Below are 21,507 nucleotides of genomic sequence, written 5' to 3' on the forward strand. Positions count from 1 at the left end.
ATTAGAGAGCTCAAAGTTTATGGGATGTTTTGGAAAATGGAAGCAGCTCACCACCACTTCCAAATATTCTAATAGTAGCTCAAATAAAAAATCACAATGAGGAAGTGGCAAAAGAAGGAAGAGCACTTGCCATAATACATGCAACACTACATAATTTGTTGTTGCTACTATATGACGTTTCAAGGTTTTTTGTGATTTTTTTCTTGTTGGTTTTCTTTTCTCACATACCCGTTAAGATTAATGAAGCTCTAGATACCATGTAAGAAAATAGAAGATATAGTAAAGTGGTGTGGAAGAGATGAATGGAAACCACAAAATAATAAAGTTTTTTAGGTGAAAATGTTATGTTGTTTTATTGCATAAAGCTGAAAAATACTACAAAATATATTGAGCCAAGCATTAAGTTTGCTTGTTAGAGTGGAAATAAAATCCAAAACAAATCTACTCTAAATAGTAGACATCATTAGTTTTGGTCTACTTTTACTATCTTAACAAGCAAGAATATAACCATTATAGTAGCAACAACAAGTAAAGTAACACAACATGTAATGTAATCGATATGTTAGAAAAATATCATTTTCTAACAATAAATATTTTTCTTGGACTTACAATGTCTTCTTCACTTAAAATATACCATAATCAAATTTTGGGGGTTTTCCTTTTGTATCTGTCAAACAATTGTGGAGGTATGAGTAAGTACTTACAAATTAAAACCAATGGCATTCTTTTGTGTGATGGATGATTTTGATATCTGAACTATTTGTACTACTAATCATGTCCATTAATTATGGTAGATTTGAATGATGTAATTAGTTTAACCAAACTTTCTAAAAGGGATTGTTTTATCTTTAAAATGGATTTTGAGAAGGCTTAAGACTCGATTAGTTTGTTAATCCTTGATTACATCTTAAGGAGATTTGGGTTTAATGGAAAGTGGAAGGCCCTGATGAAAGCGTGTTTTTTTGAAAGTTTGTCTGTTTTGGTGGGTGGATGCCCGACGGAGGAGATTAACATTCAGAGAGGGCTTAATAAAGGGAATCCTTTGGCTCATTTTCTTTTCCTTGTGAGGAAGGTCATAGTGCTACTGTTACGAGGGCGATTTCTATTGCTGTATTTTCTCAGTTTAAAATGGGTTTGGCTGGGTTACTGGTGTCTCACCTTCAGTGCGCAAATGACGCGGTTCTTTTAGGGAGACAAATGTGGGCAATTTGTGGATTATTGAGGTGGTCTTAGGAGTTTTGAGTTGGTCTCGGGTCTTAAAGTGAGTTTTTCTAAGAGTTGTATCTTTGGTGTTAATGCAGGGGGTCATTTTTGAAGGTTGTAGAGAGACTCTTGAATTCTAGAGTGAGGTCGATTCCTTTTAAGTACTTAGGGCTTTTGATGGGAGAAATCCCTGGGAGATATTACACTTGGGAGCCCCTGGACCACATCATGGAATGTTAAATCATAGTGAGACCAATCCTAGACACACCCCTAACAATTTAAAGACATAAAAAACAAAGAAAGCTCCATATATAGAAAGGAAAAAAGACCTCTCATGCCACCTAATCTTATACCATAGACTAAATAACTACTATCTAACATGTCACAAAACTGTGAGAAAACGATTCCAAAGGACCACGACACAAATTACAAGAAGTATCATCATGTTTGGGTAAGACATATAATGATTGAGAGTGTTCTCACTCGTGGGGAATCTTTCTTGGAGGATTTTTAAAGATAAGAATTATAGAGTCTAACTGTCCAAAATTAAGGGCACGATCACATCATCTCAAGTAGGGGTGATGGAACCACTAAGATTAGAAACAAAAAGGGTATTATACTCGGAGGCAACCAAATATACTCCTCTCATGACGCCAACACCAATCGTATTTATTTGAGAAATTCAGTGTCTCGATATAGCTAAAACCATAGTTTTAAATTATAGTTGTGGATGTGGCTATTGCAGCGGTTGTGTTTGTTGGGGGTCAAATAAGGGGGTCAACATAACGAAACATTTTTATTTTGGGGGGTTTTTTCTTTCTAAGCACCTCATCTTGTGAGAGACACAACACATACTCACCCAAAACCTTAAGGTGATAGGTGTGTGGGTTCTCCCACTTATAAATGCTCAAGTTTCCACATTTTTAACCAATGCGGGACTTCCCCCACATTACTCTCACTTGTTTTTCTCATCACTCCCCTTTAAGTATGAGTCTATCCATGATGCTTACCCTCAAGCTGAAGATCTTTCATCCACATATAATTGTACAGCTGTTGATACTTTTTAACGGGCCACCTCCTACCATCACTCTATGGCTAGGGAATTTCGATAGACGTGAGTCGGTCCCATCACTGGATCAATTCGGGAAGTCAACACGAAAGAGCATTTTGATTTTTGGGCTTTTCCTTATAAGCATCACACCTTATGAGAGACACACCACATGAACACCTAAAATCTTAAGGAGATAGATGTGGACTCTCCCACTTATAATGATTCTTGTCGAATAATTAATTAGAAGTTTGTTGTTTGCTGTGGTCTATGAAAATGCTTCAGTATAAACAAGACAGTGGAACGCTATCAACGGAAAGTTAAGGACTTGCCTATCAGCACCAAAGAAATTCAAGATAATACACAGGTTACTAGCTCCTTCATCGAACTTGCAATTCTATAAAAGGAGACATATGACAAACAAAAATATATTTTAATACAAATATGCACTGTTTTAATTTATTTTTGTTTACATGCAGAACCTAAAGGAATGTGATATCATTACAACGAATAAGTTGGATCAACTAGAACACTGCAAAAGGTTTTCAGAACCACCTTTATTGAATTTGAGATTTTCATGTATCATTATTATTCTTAGAGTTGGTGATTTTCATGTATTGTACGTAGGAAGCTGTTGGTGGGAGATGAATTGGATACATGTGGTATTGAAGAATTACAACAGATTGAAAATCAACTCGAATGCAGCTTAAGCAAAATTAGGGCAAGAAAGGTACCCTTCAAAAACGTTTCACTAAGTTTTAATTAATGCAAAACCAAGACTCCTAATTGAAGAACTCGGTGTTGTTTATACTCAGAATCAACTGTTCAGGGAACAAATTCAAAAGCTTAGAAAACAGGTAGATAATAGTATAATACTGACAATTTCACCCAAATAATTTATATATCAATTTCACACAAACTAAGCAATTTTAATGTTTCATTGATGTTGTATTATTCGTTGCTCCATCTTAATTCAGGAAATGTATCTACTTCAAGAAAATCGATGCTTACACGAGAAGGTAATTAATCTTAGGCAGTAACACTTGACAATATTATTGCCTTCAGTTACTGATATAATAAAAATTGTACAACTAATTGTTTTGATGAATAATTTAATTATTTAGTCACTTATTTGGAATCTCTAAAGAACATTGGTTAGTCGTTAATATATGAATTTCTGGATAATGCTAAGTTATCTTTCCTATTATTTTCTCCTTGATTAAAACCTAATTTCTAATTTTTTTTAAATAGTTGTAGTGTGGAATTGAAGAAGGTGGTTGTTTAAGTGAACAAGATATGGGACTAAATACAAAAAGTGTGCAGGGTGGGGAGGTGGAAACCGAATTGTTCATAGGACGACCTGGGAAACAAATGCACTGAGAGTTGAAAACTTGAAACCAGCAGTATAAATCGAATAACATCTTTATATAAGGAAGCGGAATCTAAAATTAGAAGTTAGTAATAATATCCAATACATAGATGAATAAAAAATAAAGTTGAATTTCGGCCATTAGGTTATGACAATATATCATGAACAATTACAACTGTATGCTTGTGACGTGTCTAGTAATCAAATAATTTATGTAACAGACGTATTGTTTTTTTTAAATAAGCAATGATATTAAACAAAGGGAGTATAATGGATACTCCGTCCAAAGATACAAACGGAAAACTCTACCTACTCGAAACAAACAATGATATTTACCAGACGTATTGTAAAGATGTTGATCGGATATTTTGACACAGATTATATCAATTTTGTATTGGTGAATTTTCAAAATAATAATATATTTTAGAAAAGATATAATAAGAATAGATACATATTTTAGCATTTGCATTGAGTTGATTATAAAAATGTTCTATTTTTTTTATAAGCAATGAATGTATTAATGTCATTATAGGGATACTCTACCCTAATACAAAAGGAGATCAAAGGTACCGGAGGCTCGATTAAACATTAACACATTATTACAAAAAAAAAATCTATTACTTCCATCACGGATGGTGGTCCATAGTAATGAAGAGCGTGATAGTAAGGACGCTACTTAGATAACACATTATATTTCACATCGACTAAAAATTCTAACCATGGTGAAATGTAGTCCGCCTACTTTTTACTATGGTTGAAAGTTTCAACTGTGGAACAAAGTCAGTCAGCTCAAATTTTCATGTTTGTCATATGCTTTGATCGACCACATTGAAGATTTCAACCACAATATATAATATTAAATATTTCTAATACAACAACAACTGCAAAAACAACAAGAACAAAAGCAATAACAACAAGAACAAGAAGAAGAACAATAACAACAACATCACCACCATCACGGCTTACAACAACAACAACAACATAACAAAATCAATAGAATCGTAAAACTTTAAATCTCAACAACAATAAGAACAAAAACTAAATCAATAATATTGTTAAACATTAAATCTCAACAACAACAACAATAATAAAAACAACAACAAGAAAAAACAACATTATTGTTTAAGTTGAAGAAGAGATGATGGAGTTCTAAAACTTGTTAATGAAAGAAATGATATTTTTAAGTTTCGTTTATGAAAGAAATGATGCTTTCGAGTTTAGTTTAATGGAGAAATAAAGTTTTGTACATGGAAGATAAAGTTTGTAGGTAGAAGATGAAGTTCATCTAGGGAAAAAGTGAATGAACATGGAGCTTTATATATCTTGAAAATATAATTAATTTTTAATTTAAAAAAATAGGAAGGCGTCACTTTTCACCATAATTGAAATTTCAACCTGTAAGTATAAGAGTGCGCCTAAGAGGGGGTCGGGGGTGAATTTTATCCGGTTTTAGAAACAAGTTGTTATTTTTCTTGTTTTGTGCAAGAGTTTAGAAATGTGTTACTTTCTTTTCTGGTTATGATTTGTGAAAGCGGTAAATGCGAAAAAGTAAAGAACACAATGTTGTATATTGGTTCCCCTCACAGTCCGAGAGTACTCCAGTCCCTTTTCAACATGAAAGAGATTTTACTATTGTTTGTGACTTATACAAGACCTACACAAACACCAAGAACAATCCCCCCTTAAAGACTCACTTGTTTCCGACAATCCTGGACAACAAGATTTCAAACACCAAGAACAATCCTCTTGGATTTACTAACTTGATTATGAGAACAATCCTCTCACTAATAAAAAACCCTTGCTTCCAACAATCATGGATAGCAAGTCAATAATAACCAAAATCTAGAAATATATTTGAGTAGTAAAGTTGATGAACATATATCAATCACTAGGAGTGATCTTTTTTTCAAGTAAGACAACTTACAATGACATAATAGTGCTCAAGTGTTTATGTATGAATGAGAAACTTTTCTGAATTGGTATGGAACAATGTGCGGAAAAAGTTTCAATAAAAGTTCAAGTATAAAACACTTGTATGAAAATATATGACCAAAAAGGTGGTAAATTGTAATGAAAGAGGTGAGATTCAAATCTGAAAAAATATAGTGTTTATATTGTGCCTTAACATCCTTTTGAAAGTGTGTAAAACAATGAAATAATGCAACAATTAAGAGATGTTAAAACAAATTTGTTCAGATTTCCCAACAGCTATTTTTGCCTCTGCCAGGCGGGGAAACCGGTTTCTGACAAAGGGTGAACCGGTTTTTGTGAAACGCTGCCAAAAAAATTTGAAAAGAGCTCCAACTTCTGTGTTTATCAAAATCAATTGCATTGTTATACCTTTTATCAATCAATGATTTTGCTAAGTCTTCAAAGAGCTCCAACATAGTCATGAATACTTGATGTTAAATTTTGATCAATGAAACTTGGTCACTTAATTTGATAATGGTACTCTTGATTGCTTTTTCCATTCCTTTTGATATTGATATAGTTGAGTGCACTTTGTCTTCATCAAAACACATAGGATGGATAGTCTTGACTTCACACAACCGTTGTGAAAAGTGGCTTAAAAATTAATAAAAAACAAAATTCATGGCACTAGGATTTGAACCCATGACCAAACGTCACTTTTCACTACGGTTGAAAATTTATACCGTGGCTGAAAGTGGCTTTAAAATATATAATAAAACAAAACTGTTCGTTCTGAGGTTCGAAGCCATAACCAAGCGTTACTTTTCACCACGGTTGAAAACTTTGATTGTGGCAAAAAGTTGCTTAAAATGAAAATGAAAGAAAACGCCTATATAAATATATATTACCACGGTGGAAATTATAGGCGAGATGAAAGTGCATTACGAAATGTATATTTTGTAATTGTTGTTAGAACAAGATTGAGAATTTATGTTCAGAATATGGTTTTGATGATAACGAACATATATTTTGTGAGTAACAATTTTATTACTAATGGTTTCATGTAGTGTCACTACAACATTTTGGCCTATGGCCACGCTAAATTTTTCCACAACTCAAAAACTGTGGCCACATACAAGCTTTGGCCAGGGTTTTCAAATCGTAGACATATGTTTTGAAATATTGAATCCGGAGTGTGAAACTGTGGCATTTTCTTAATTTGCCACAGTTAACAAACTGTAGATATTTTAAGCCGCAAGCAAAAACCGCGGCATTATAATTTTCACTTCAAAGTGTGACTCAAGCCCAAAAACACATACCCCGCCAGAATTTCCCTCTTTTTTTTTTGTTTCACTCTCATTAATTATTTTCTTTTCTAATTTATTTAGCTTCCCTCTCATTAATTATTTTCTTTTCTAATTTTTTTAGTTAAAAAAAGGAAAAAATTTTAAAAACGTAAATACAATGCGTTTTCCATCTCTTAACTCAAAGTTGGGTTCTGAAAACCCTAGAAGGAAAAGAAAAGAGGTGGAGCCTCTCTCCCCCGTCCTCACGCTCTATGCTCTCTTCCGCGACGAACAACAAAATCAGCAGCGCTTACTAAAGCTCAACCATGGTAGCTTTTTGTTCTCATCATCATCTCTCTTGCGAGCGACAACAACAACGATGGTCTTCGGTTCTCTCTCTCTCTCTCTCTCTCTCTCTCTCTCTCTCTCTCTCTCTCTCTCTCTCTGTCTCTCTCTCTCTCTCTCTCTCTCTCTCTCTCTCGCGCGCGAAAACGACGACAACAACAGAAAACCCCTCTCTCGGTTTCTCACGGCGGCCATGGAATAAGCTCGAAGAAGCTCACATACTCACGAACCCAGGTATGCTTCTTCCTAAAATTTTCATTTTCCTCTCTTACGGTATAAGAACAACAGCTCAATTGATAGCTCACTCTCTGTTTTCGGTTTCCTCTTTTTTTTATTGATGTGGATGTGATTTTCACTCTTTGAATTCAGGGTTTTTCATATTGATTTGATTGTTTTTTGCGTTTTTTTATTGGCTGAACAAATGGGTTTGATTTGGTTTGGGGAAAAACGGTTTTTTCGGTTTGGTTTGGATGGAGGTTTTGATCTGATTGTGTGTTATGAGATCTGGTTTTGGTGAAAAGTGAGAAAACACCCGTTTGAACTTTTCAAGTATGTTTTAATTGAAAACAAGTAAAAAGTATTGAAAAACCACGATTCAACATGCAAAGACCAAGCCAGAGAAAAACCATGAAAGTCCAGGTTCACTAGACCCAGCCATAAGCGCGTTACCGTAGGTAGAAGGATAGATGGCACATCCATATGCAAGTACTTCTTGATGAAGCAAGGAACTGTGTGTTAAGCAATGGTGGTGCGCCTAGCGAGGTCTCTAGAATTTATCCTATATATAGAAGTTTTAGATTATTGCAAAGAAAGTTTCGGAGGAGTGAGGTAGTACATGATTGGAGTAGGCTCACCTGTTTCTACAACATGAGAACAAAAGAGGAAACCTGAAGGCAGAGGCGCTGCTCAAGTGACAAGGCAGATAAACTTCCAAGATCAACTTCACTGAACTACTGGAAGTTAAGATGTGTAAGCATAGATAAAATATCTTTATTGTTCGTTAGATGTAGTCATTATATTCATGTATTAAATAGGTCATGGCATTCTATGTAATTTCGTGCTTTAATATTGATAACTCTTTAATCTTAATGCTTGTTTTAGATTTGCTACCTAAAATTTGTTTTTTTTTTACCTAGACATCGAAAGGTGTTAGTCATTATTAGATCCAAGATAATCATATATTGGATACTAATGTCTATACATAGGGTTAGGTTTAATCTCCGCAGGTATTATAGTATGGATCAGTGTGAAGTCAAGCTGCTTTATAATTGTTGGAACTTAATGCTCTGTGTTGATTAATAGACCGGTCTATCGGTTATTGGGTATTATACTAATCTTACAGTGTTCGAACCAAAAGGAGATATAAATGAGAGCCACATGTTGTAATATTAATAGCTGAGTAGAGAAGTATATTACTGACCTTTAGATGTGCACGACAAATATGTAATAACGAAATCTAATTTTAGAAAAATTTCTTATTATTAACACCAAAATCTCCATTTCACGCATCACAACAAATATACAACCCTTATTTACTTAAAGTTTTAAATACTTTTCAAGAGTTTTTGAAATCACAAATCTCGGTGGATACGATAATTATAAAAGTTACTTCTATCTCATAGGGAACAATATCTCATAAATCTAAGACCAAACTATTCATTTAAAAATCTTAAAGAAAATTGTATGCCAAGAAACTGTCACAAGTTTTTTCTCCTCAAGATCTCCTTATCAAATGAAATTTATAAACATTTTATCCACCTCTTTGATTAAAGTGGTGACATGGCCACAAGTGATCATGTAAATAAAAAGTTGATCCACGCAGCTTTTTGTTGAGTATCGGTTTAATATATGTGTGTGGATTACTTGAACAATTGAAAATATAACTCTAGTTTATACTGAGATTAACAGTTTTATAAAGCCTTGAGATAGTGGCTTCTGATAATGATAGACCATATATTAGTATTTATTTATTACGGGTATAAGTTATTAAAGATCGGACATAACTTCTTCTAAGTGGGCATATAACAATGTTTGTAATTAAGTATTATTTTATAAATAAAATGTTCTCAAGAGGCTTTAATATTATATTTTAAAACAGTAGCCTTTATTTTATTCGATTCTATACATACATTTTTTTTTTTTTAATAGGCCGATTCTATACATACATGATACATTGATACATTGCTTAAAAAAATACCTAAAAATAGTAGCTAGTTAGGTAGTAGTATAGGCGGAACCTGCAATCAATCTACTGGTCATTTATACCCCTCCTTCTCTCTCTTTTTACAGCTTATGTTTTTGCTAGGGTTTCTGTGATTGAACCTGTATTTGCTTTCTTGAGAGATGAGATAATAGAGATTCTATTGTTTGCTTCGAAATATTTGTCAGGTTTGATTACTTACTTTCAGTACCAACTTTCTATATTTGGTAAACAACATTAGTTTTCACTCTCTTGGTTAACTAGATCTCATTTTCTGTCTGTTTCAATTTTCAATTCAGATCTTCCCTTCATAGAGTTGATATCAGAATGGTGAGAGGAAAAACTCAACTGAAGCTAATCGAAAATGAGTCCTATAGACAAGTAACTTTCTCAAAGAGAAGAAATGGGTTGCTTAAAAAGGCTTTTGAACTTTCAGTTCTTTGTGATGCTGAAGTGGCACTCATCATCTTCTCTACCACAGGGAAACTCCATGAGTTCTCCAGTTCAAGGTATGTCACATACTTATTTGCATAGTATTTTATTTTGAGATTTTATGTATTATTATTAATTATTTTAATATTTGAAGAACCCTTTAATGGAAAAGATATATGATAAATATACACAGAGAAATCAATCATATCAAACCTGTAAATATAGGACCGTACTCGTACCATAAATAAGCTCAGTTTTTTCATTTCTGCTACAAAGGAACACTTAGGTGAGAAAATATGTTTACTATAGTTAATAGAATATTTTGCAAATAAAGAAGATAAGTTTAATGGATTAAAACTACTAGAGTTACAAAAGGATTTATTAAAGAATTAACAGATGATAAATTTAATGGATTAAAAGGGCTCATGATGGGGAGTGAAATAAATTTAAAGGAATAGCTTGCTAATTAGTATATTGATGGTATGTTAATTCATTTCAATACAGAATTTGTGGTTTTAAATTGCAGCTTGTAACAGTAATTATAGTCGAAATATTGTTGATGCATCTGCAATTGCGGTATGAAGTAAAATAATGCGTTTGTCTGCCATTACAAAGAAACCAGACAATTTCGTTCATGTTTCTTTAAGTATTTTCATCAAAAGTCAAAATTTTAGAACCTAAAAACTCAATTTATTTCTTATGTAATGAAAAATTTTAACACCGTGTATTTCTTAATAGTATATTTCAAGTACCTCCCAATTAAAATTCACGATGCAGCGCCTGCAATGCAATTCACAGTGTGTAGTTTATCTAGAAATAAAGATATATATAGTGAGAATTGATAAGTTATATGAATGTAAAAATGAATAAAAATCATCTTATCTAAAGGAAAAGATTGAAATACAATCGTAGCATTCATAGAATCATGGGTAAAAGAATTTAAAAAATTAGACGTTTTTACGAGAAAAGAGAAATAACTAAGTAAATTTTAAAAAATATATTTTAATCACGACCTTTAATTTAAATTCAATAATTATTATTAAATTAACATATTACCATATAACTTACTTATTTAATATATATATATATATATATATATATATATATATATATATATATATATATATATATATATATATATCAAACTATCGAACTATTTGACACCTTAACATTCCTATTTTTTGTAGATTCAAGACTCTATTTGATACCTTAATTTTCCTTTTTTGGTAGATTTAAGAAGTGGAGCCCTACTTTAAAATATGATACACAATATTTCTTGACAATTAAAGAAATTGTATTGCTTGTTTAGAAAAATTATAAGTTTATCAAATTTGTTGCATATTCAAATGTTGAAAATATAATTGACAACCAATTAGGAATCTTTAGATGAACATCAAAATAAGAGCCTATTCTTGATTTATAAGAAAGTACTTGTACTATATTAATTATTTATATTTTTTAACTCATTTTTAAAGCACTGTTTCTCTTTCTTGAGCACGAGCATAAAATGTTGGAAAAAGATAATGTGAATAGTACTTTCAAAAACCAATGCCATTCTTTTGTATAATCTATGACTTTCATATATCTGAACTATTTGTACTATAAATCCTGTTCTATGTGTTCTTAGCTGTAAAATTTCGTCCTCTTTCCTATACAAACTCTCTTGTTGGTTAGGAATCGAATTGACATATTTAGTTGCCACATAACATGAGACTTTGTAGAAACAATTTAATTCAGGACGGGTCCAACGTATTATGAGGCCTAAGACGACTATTAAAATAAAGTTTTTTTCATCCACTATGATATATAAGTTCTAATTAGTTTTAATAAAAATCACAGTAAAACTTTTTCTTTCGTAGCCGTACCAGATTAGAACAGAAGATCTTCAAAATAAAACATCATTTCCTTACCAACTAAGCTAAGTAAGTATCTATACATGATTTTCGTTTTCGGACAAAAATACTGAATTTAATTTAATTTTTTGAGGCCAAAACTATGTTTAAGAAAAAATAATTTTTCAGGCCTAAGGCGAGGGCCTAGCCCGCCGTACCCTTGGGCCGGCCCTGATTTAATTAAATACACAAGCTTTGAATCTAAAGTCCCACAAGTGGAAGCTTTTTCATCCATATACACTTGTACGATTGTTGAAATCTTTAACACATCATGCGCACTTCGAAGGAACACGTATCTTAACCACCACGTTGTCAGGAAGACTTTTAATACAAAGAGCCGGTCCCTTACTCGAACCATCGCCTTTGGTTCCACTAAAGGATCATGAGGAGAACCATCCACATTGAGTTAAGTGCAACACATAAAGTGAAAGAGATACCACATATTCCCCCAAAACTTAAGGCATTAAGTATATGTGTATTCTCACTTATAAAGTGCTCAATCTCCATTTTCCAAGAAATGTGGGACTTTAAATTCACACTTGTATCTCAACAACATAAGCCATTCCACCAACTCACCAAGGGAGATAAACAACTATATTCTACCACCAAAAAACCACCATCGACAGAACCAGATCGTCAATAGTCTCAAGAACACTCATCTCCAAAAGTGAGATCATAATCACTTTGGTCGTTATTAACTCAAGTAGAGATAGGGTTCTCTAGCCAGTAAGACAAAAGTAGACTAAAGAGCTTCCAAGATATCGTTTCTAAGAGGTTAAAATGTTTTTATCTTCCAACTTCTCCACATTATAGACAGTTAAAAAATCACATCTTTTTAGGAGTTCCATAATGATCCCTACCACTGAATATCAAATCAAAGTTAGACCACCTCTAGTCTAATACAACTTTCCCACAAAAAAATCCTAAAAAGAGTAGACAAATTTCTTAGGAGCGCAAGCGTCCACCCAAGCCACCTAAAAGTATTATAGACTCAACACGCGTCCCACAAGAAGTAACACTATTAGCAAATAAGACATGCCTTTTACTAAGTTTTCTTTCGTTGGAATTTAATCATGGAGAGGGGGCCAATTGGAGACAATCACTTGCAAAGGGGCCTAACTATACCAAATTAAGGAGGTGATCATATCTTCCTTATACAAAATAATACCAACACCAAGATTACTTTTATAAAAGCATTATAAGTTGAGGCAACCATGAAAGCATTGTCTTTCTCATATCTCCACTACCAAGTGTCGACATCCAAGGATGAGGTAATACCTATAATTGTTTGTAAAAGGCCAGAAACAAACAACTGCTCCCAAATGAAAGGAGTTTTCCTCCATTGAAGTTCTCAAACCAAAGCCCCATTAACCCAACAACCAAATTCACTTACTTTCGTACCTTTTCGGTTAGAGATGAGGTACAGCCAAAGAATCCTATATTTAAGTGGAGTACTATCCCATGCCTAGGGATCATCCCAAAAAGAGATGAGAACCTAGTTACTAGTCTTTTTCGGAGACCATTTATAAATTAATTAGAGAGGATGCCTCTGCACTAGAGCCAATAAGAAAGTAGTATCTTCCAAGACTTATCCTCCCTAATGGTGGGCACAACCTAAACCTCGCATTTAACCAAAAGGATACTGTGCAAGAGACTTATATCTTCCACACTATTACAAAAACACATTTAACCTCATACGTGAAATGCATTTAACCTCGACTACATAAGCGAGCTAACAAATGGGGCGCATGAAAAGATGTCACTTTACCCCTCAAGTATTTAAAACCAAGGGGTAAAGTTATCTTCACATGGGTTTGAACTCCAACATCTTCATTTTTATTATTTTCAGAACTGGATGGCGCACCCGATATTAACTCTCAGTGTTTTCTAAAACAGAGGTAATAGCCCAATCTTGTTACCTCAATTATTTATAAAAGTCGAGGGGATAATATTATTATTATTTTAAATACTTTCGTTTGTACTTGTATTACAGAACCATTTCATAGAATATTGAACTATATTTTGTAGATTTTTAAAACAAAAAAATTGTGCATTTTGCCAATTTCTCAAACAAAAATATTATATCATAAATATTTTTATTTACACCAAATGCAAAGCAAAAATGACATACACCTTTTAATTTTACAACAAAACTAAAATAAAAGATTAACCAACAAAAGCAATAACCAAAATGGAAAGTTTTGTAGGTTGTCCAAATGTTATATGCTACGATTTGTCACTGGCCGTTAAGCACCTGTAATTTGAACATTTGAAACCAATTAGGATAATCAACAACAATTTTAAATATTTAGTAAAAGGAATAAAAAAGAGTAAAATGAGTAATTATAAATTACTAAGTGATATAAAATATTTACTTACTAGTTTTTTCATATTTCCACTTTATGATCATGACTAATAACGTGTACATCACCTGAATCATATTCTTCCGATGAATGACATACATGTGTTGCCGAAAAAGGGGTCTTATAGTTAAAATCTTGATTTTCATCAATACTATGAGGATGATATTTTCCGTGAAGAACAATTGACCATCTAGTGTTAGAAGGATCAGTGTCATAAAAAAAACTTGTTTTGCTTGGGTTTCCAGAATGAATTGTTCGTTCTTATGAGTTGCCTTTCGAATATTAACTCGTTTGAATCCTAATTCATCGGTTTCTACACCAGTATTAATGTCAATTCACTTTCACTTTAATAAAGGCACTTTAAAAGCAGCATAACCAATTTCTAAAATCTCCTTAATGACACCCAAAGTACGCTCTAGATGCTAGAATATGTTTGTTATCTTTGGAACTATATAAGTACATAGACAAAATCTAGAAACAAGGAATCAATTTTCTTCCATTGCAATGAATCAACTACATGGCCAATTTTTCATCACACACATTTTCATATGCATGTCATTAGCAAACAATCTCTTGAACCTTTGAATTATCGGTAGGTACCACATCACCTTGGAAGGAACACCCTTTCTTGTTACCCATCATCGTCTTCAGCACCATTATCCTTTTGCTTGTAGCGTGACTCCCCACACCTCGGACACTCCTTCAAGTTTTCATACTCTTTCCTATATAATATGCAATCATTGCGATATATGCATGTATTTTGACATAGTCCAAACCCATTGGACACAATATTTTCTTGGCCTCATAACTACAGTTTGATAACGTGTTACCTTCCGGGAGTATTTCTTTCATCAATTCAATGAAACTTCTATATCCGTCCACCCACCTCTTGACTTAAGATTAAATAGTCTTAGCACAAATGACAATCTCGTTAAACTTGTACATCCCAGATACAACGAGTTTTTCATGTCTCTTTGTAAAGTATCTACCACATTAGCTTTCTTGAAAGCATCAACTCCAATATCACGAATCATGTCTTCTAAAGTATCATTCATAAATTCATCATCTTCAACTGTATGTGACTTATGTCTTTTTTTTTGTCACCTCACCATGTCATATCCATTTCGTGTAATTTTGAATAATTCCATTACAACCTAAATGATTGAATATATCACGCTTTGAATGGTTTTGTATATTTTAGAAAATTTTACAAGGACACTAAAAAATCTTCTTATTGTTAAAAAGGATTTTTTTTGCCAAATCAAGAAATTGTATTACTCAATTCTCATACTCTTTACTTAATATATTGAATTTCATCCAATTACGACCCATAATTGCATAAAACTTATGAAAATAAAATTAAAATAGTATACAACCAACAAAAGTGAATATTCAATCTCAATAAAACAAGGATAACAACAAAGAACAACAACTAAAAATACATGAACATCAACAATATAGTAAATCGTATAAGTCTCAAAAACCATAATAATAACAACAACAACAACGACGGAAACAACATCAAAGACGGAAATAACAACAACAACAAAAAAAACAACAAACAAACAACAACAGCAGTAATAGAAGCAGAGAAATGACATTCTTTTTAATAATGCAGTTGTAGACACTGATGAAATTTTCTTCATGTCGATTTGGTATTCAAGGTGGTGGTTAGAATTAGGTGCAATTTCTATGAATTAGTTACAAAATTCGTTCCTTTGTTGCTAATTTTTAGTTGTTGGGTGGATTTGTGTTTCTATTCCTTGTAAGGGTTGGTGTACCTCTAGTACTTCATTCTTAATCAAGAGTTGCTTATTAAAAAAAACAACAATAATGGAGAATTCGTACATAGAGGAAATATGATAAGAGACTAAAATAAAAGTGTTGGTTTGAGGTTCGAGCTTCCTTCCTCCTTGGAGAATAATGGTGTTCTTTCATTCGCTGAATAGAATGTTATTCTTTCGTTCGCTAGGGCTCAAAAAGTGAAATGAAACTTAACATTAATTTTGAAGGAATAAAAAATTTAGAGAGTGTTTATATCGGTTTTCTTAAAATCCGAGGGAACATATCTGACATAAAATCTATAAAAAAAATTAAGGCGTCTTTTTTATTATAAATAAATAAAAAGTTTAGAAACTTATTATCTCGATTTTCTAAAAAATTGAAGGAAGATATCAGTCGGAAAATCTATTAAAAATAAAGACGTCTTTTTTATTCTAAATAAAACATAAAATTCTAGAGTACTGATTTTTTTTAATAAGCAAATTGGATTTAACTAGAGCAAAAGGGTTGCTCTACCCAAATACAAAACAACAAGCATGGAACCGCTAAACAAAACAACTAAGCGGTTTAATATGCCAAGTGCTGAAATTACAAAGCGGAGCTCTCTTAAGATTCGACTCCAACCACAACCAAGACCGGAAAACCAACTCGGACTTGCACTCCAAGAAACTAAAATTAGCTTTGTTGAAAATAATGTTATTACGACACAACCATATGGACCAACACGAGGCTAGCCAAATGGCTCCCATAATCATTCTTTCGGTTGAGTTCCTCATCTTGTCGTAGAAGAAAGGGAAGTGCGAGAATTCTTCCAAGTCCACTTCGACATGTGCTCCGGTCCAGGTATAAACCTGCTGCCACAAACCCATCAAAACCTTGCAGCCACCAAGGAGATGCTCCAGATTTTCTTCCGCCTTCGAGCAAAAAACGCACAACAAATCATTTGCATCCAAAACCCCTCTTTTGTATAGCTGATCTTTGGTTGCACACCTGTTATGAACAATTCTCCAGCCGAAAAACAAACACTTCGATGGAGCATGAACCTTCCGCACAAAAGAAATTGCTTTTACCACTGGTTCGGGAAGAGGGATCCCAGACAGTTTGTCATAAAACAAACGGAAACAGGATTTTACCGTGAAAGCATCGTCCTCGGAAAGTCTCCAACTGAAGGTATCCTTCACACCGATTGAAGGCTGAATATGGGCCACAGTTTCCAAAAGCTGCTGCCAAGAAACCGCAGCACTGCTGCTGCCAGAATCAAGCAGAACAGCCGCTCTGTTCCACCGCCAGGAGCCGGCTTCAAAGAACCCAGCCTCAGCCACGGACATGCCATCGTTCCTTGCAGCCGCATATAACTCCGGAAAGACAACCATAAGAGGATGGGATGAAGCCCAGCAACCATACCAAAATGGAACGTCTCCACCGTCGCCAATATTGCAATGTAAAGCACCTGAAAAATTTTGTAACAACAATAGTTCATAATTGTCAGATAAGAGAAGATCCCTCCACCAAATAGAGTCCCTATTTCCGATCACGGATATATCTCCTATCAGTACCTTCCTCTTCACGTTTCCATATTTCGCCTCAATAATGCCTCTCCAAAGAGCATTTTCTTCCGATAAAATCCGCCATTTCCACTTACTAAGAAGCGCTATATTCATCACCTCTGCGTTTTTGATCCCCAAACCGCCATCCTCTATCGATTTGCACACGATATCCCATTTAACCCAGTTGATGTTTCTTTTATTGACATTGCCATTCCAAAGAAATTTTCTTTGAATAGCGGAGATCTCTTTAAGAACTTTGGTCGGAGCTTTGTAAAACGAGAGAGAATAGATAGGTATGGAACTTAACACGGCATTTATCAAACACACTCGCCCGGCTAAGTTGAGATGCATACCTTTCCACACCGCCAATTTATTCTTCATGGCCGAAATCAAATCCCTCCACATTGAATACTTCCTCGGACTATCTCCCACTCTCACGCCAAGGAATTTAAACGGAAGAGTATCAATCTTACAAGAGAGAAAGCTAGAAGCCGCCTCTAGAAAACTTTCTTCAACATTGACACCAAATAAATTGCTCTTGTGGAAATTAATTCTCAATCCCGACATAATCTCGAAACCCCTAAGGATAGCCTTCATGCTCCAAAGGTTAGAAATGTCTCCTTCCCCTATAATAATGGTATCATCCGCAAATTGGAGCAAGCTAACCTTCACATTGTCCGTTAACTTGAAGTCAATAAAATCACCGGTGTCTATAGCCTTTCTCATAAGAGCCGTTAGAACCTCCGTGGCCAAAACAAAAAGGAAAGGGGAGAGAGGATCCCCTTGGCGAAGTCCCTTCTCCACGTGGAACTCCTTAGTGGTACTACCGTTAACAAGGACGGCCATGTCACTCGAGAAAATCATGCTCTCCATCCATTTTAACCAAATGGTTCCAAACCCCATTTTTGTTAAAACATAAGACAAAAAATTGTGAGTTATTAATTAATTTGGTCGAATATTGTTATTTATAGGTTATTTTGTCACTGTATTATAAATTTTATTTGTGAAATTAAAACTTTTCTCTCCGGTAAGATCTTATAGTTGTATTATGATCTTAGTTTTATGATCTTTCATTGGCAAATTGACCGTCTTTAAGAACTCTTGTTTGACTATATTGAATTGGTCTCTTCTAAGTTGTTGTCGTCTTTAATTTTTGGAGTGTTGTTGCTTAAAGTTGGGGTTTTTGTTACCATGGCCAAGTTATTGCGATATTGCTTGTTGTTATTTTTTCTTTTGTTGGGTTTGTCAGTATTTGTTGTCTCCCTTCCTTCCGTTGTTTTTGTTTTTGACTTTTTTTTAACAATTTTTGGTTACTTTACTTCTGTTAGGGGTGGCAAAACAGGTGACTCGTTAGACATGTTCGTTTTGCTCGCATTTGTTTGTGGGACGTACTGATCAAGGTCTTATACCCACACTCTAATATGCCCGTCCTACACCGCCCTATTTCTTGCGGGTTTTTCCGGACGCAAACATTAACCTAAATTTTTGTAAATTTTACCGGCACCCTGTCCCGTCCCGCTTTCATTTTCACAAGGTGGGACAAGGTTTTAGGTCAGCTCTCTTAACAATACTCGTCCCTCTTTGTCCCGTTTTTTTTGTGTGCAGACTTTTATATGACATGCCTAAACGAGACAGAAATGTCCATTTGCCATCCCTAAGTTTTTCATTTATTTTTGCATAGTTTTCCTTTCATTTATTGAACATCTATTATATTTCCTTTATTTGATGTATATAAGTCAGTTATATGAATAAAATTTTGTCATATTATTATATCGAATATCATATTCCTATCCAATTTGTTATAATTTCAAGATCTTAATAATTTATCATATAGTTTTGTAAGATCTTTCTATATCAATTTGTTGAACTCCTTTATTAATCGTTCTTGTGAAATAGTAATGAATTAGAAGTTTAAATGTAATGTTTGCTCTTGTTTGTCTATGGAAATTCTTCAGTATAAACAAAACAGTGGAACGGTATCAACGGAAAGTCAAGGATTTGGCTCTCAGCACCAAAGGAATCCAAGAAAATACACAGGTCACTCCTTCATCGAGCTTGCAAATCTATAACATGAGACATATAACAAACAAATATATATTTTAAAACATATAGGCAATTTTGTAAATAATTTTTGTTGACATGCAGAACCTAAAGGAATGTGATATTAACACAACAATGAAGTTGGAGCAACTAGAACTTTATAAAAGGTTTTCAGAACCAACTTTATTGAATCTGAGATTTTTATGTATCATTATTCTCAGCATTGGTAATATGTATTGTAGGAAGCTGTTGGGAGATGAATTGGATAGATGTGGTATTGAAGAATTACAAAAGATTGAAAATCAACTAGAATACAGCTTAAGCAAAATTAGGGCAAGAAAGGTATCCTTCAATACTGTTTTGTTATGTTTTAATTAGTGTATAACCAAGACTCCTAATTGAAGAACTTGGTGTTGTTGTCTATTCTCAGAATCAACTGTTGCTGGAACAAATTGAAAAGCTAAAAAAACAGGTAATTAATAATGTTACTACAATGATTGCACATTTGTTCTTTCATTCAATTTATATTTATTTAAATTGTTTAATACAATTGTCATATTCTTTGCTACCACTTCAGGAATGGTGCCTACTTGAAAAAAATAGACGCTTACGTGAGCAAGTACACGCCCTCACTAACACTGTTTGTGCTGCATATTTTCTTTCTTGAAAATTTCAAGGTTATTTTTCACTTTGATGAAAACCTTATTTCTAAAATTTTCCATTATTGTAGTGTGGAATTGAACAACAAGATATAGAAGTCTTAGCGCAAAGTGAGCTCAATGAGGAAGTGGAGACGGAATTGTTCATAGGACGACCTGAGAAACGAATGAATTGTGAGCAGAAATAGCGACATAAATCTAATATACTCGGGAGGAAGCAGAATCTAACATTAGAAGTTAGTAATAATGTCCAATAATTTTTAGTCAAATAATTTCCATTACGGACATATTCTAAAGGTATTTTTCTAGATATTCAGACTCATATTATATCAATTTTGAATTGGTGAATTTCTAAAATTTATATTTAGAAAGATATAATAATAGAATTGTTAGATATATTTTTAACATTCACATTGTTATAATACACATTGTTGAGCGGTGTAGTAGTTGACAGCTTCGTCTCAATTTCTGTTACTATGTGTTCAAATCCAACTGTTTAAGCAATTTTGATTTTATTACTAATTGACACTACTACTGATTAGGGGTGGCAATAAAATCCATTAAGGGATTATCCATCCAATCCATCCATTAATTAATCCATCCAATCCATCCACCAAACAAAAAATTAGCTAATGGATTGGATATAATCCATCCATTTTACTATATGGATGGATCCAATCCATCCATCTCATTTTATAAATCCAATGGATTGTATCTTATTATATATATATTTTTATATTTTGCATAAAATTTTAAATTATAAAATTTCATAAAAATTATTTTATCTTTTTTTAAAAATATTTTTATTTTAAAAATTGAAAAAAATATATATCTCTATCCCCTCCCTTTCTAGAAAAACTATCAGGTGATTTCATTGAACTATCACACTTACTAAAAATTGTGGATTCAGCAATGGCTTCAAAGATGACTAAAAATGGTAGCACTTTCGAAAATGAGAAGAAAAACATTTCTAATTCATTTACTTCTCCAACCATTTTATACGGTAAATTCTAAAGCTATTGTTGTTGCGAAATTAACATATTAACATGTTAAAATCTGTCAAAAAAAAAAACATGTTATTGCAAATTTTATTGTCAATTATTTGCTGTAGTGTTATTGCAATATGTTATTGCAAATTTTATTGTCAATTATATATATATATATATATATATATATATATATATATATATATATATATATATATATATATATATATATATATATATATATATATATATATATATTGAAATTAAAAAAAAATCATTTTTATAAAATTTTATAAATAAAACATATTATTGAAAAAAAATTAAGTAATATATTTTAATTAATTTTATGGATGGACGGATATCCATCCATTAAAAAGTATTAATGGATGGATTGGATGGATTTTTTTCATTAACGGATGGATTGGATTGGATTTTTTAAAGAGA

At 33.0% G+C, this 21,507-nt stretch overlaps 2 protein-coding genes across 3 annotated transcripts; both read left to right on the forward strand.

The window, feature by feature from the left end:
- The first annotated feature begins 1,128 nt into the window (after nt 1-1,128).
- LOC131631681 (agamous-like MADS-box protein AGL19) lies at nt 1,129-3,631 on the forward strand. Its single transcript, XM_058902474.1, has 6 exons — nt 1,129-1,223; nt 2,537-2,618; nt 2,731-2,792; nt 2,879-2,981; nt 3,229-3,270; nt 3,509-3,631. Exons 1-6 carry the CDS (start codon nt 1,129-1,131, stop codon nt 3,629-3,631), a joined length of 507 nt encoding a protein of 168 aa, XP_058758457.1.
- Nucleotides 3,632-9,343: 5,712 nt separating this feature from the next.
- Nucleotides 9,344-20,801, forward strand: LOC131637189 (agamous-like MADS-box protein AGL19). Of its 2 annotated transcripts, none has more exons than XM_058907777.1 (8): nt 9,344-9,550; nt 9,662-9,871; nt 19,334-19,415; nt 19,524-19,585; nt 19,661-19,760; nt 19,849-19,890; nt 19,996-20,058; nt 20,149-20,801. In XM_058907777.1, exons 2-8 carry the CDS (start codon nt 9,690-9,692, stop codon nt 20,263-20,265), a joined length of 648 nt encoding a protein of 215 aa, XP_058763760.1. In that variant the 5' UTR covers nt 9,344-9,550; nt 9,662-9,689; the 3' UTR covers nt 20,266-20,801. The 2 variants fall into 2 exon arrangements, with proteins under 2 accessions (XP_058763760.1, XP_058763768.1); XM_058907785.1 differs by having other exon boundaries at nt 19,996-20,037.
- Nucleotides 20,802-21,507: the final 706 nt, after the last annotated feature.

The sequence above is a fragment of the Vicia villosa genome, linkage group LG1 (assembly GCF_029867415.1).
Source record: "Vicia villosa cultivar HV-30 ecotype Madison, WI linkage group LG1, Vvil1.0, whole genome shotgun sequence".
Lineage (NCBI taxonomy): Eukaryota > Viridiplantae > Streptophyta > Magnoliopsida > Fabales > Fabaceae > Vicia > Vicia villosa.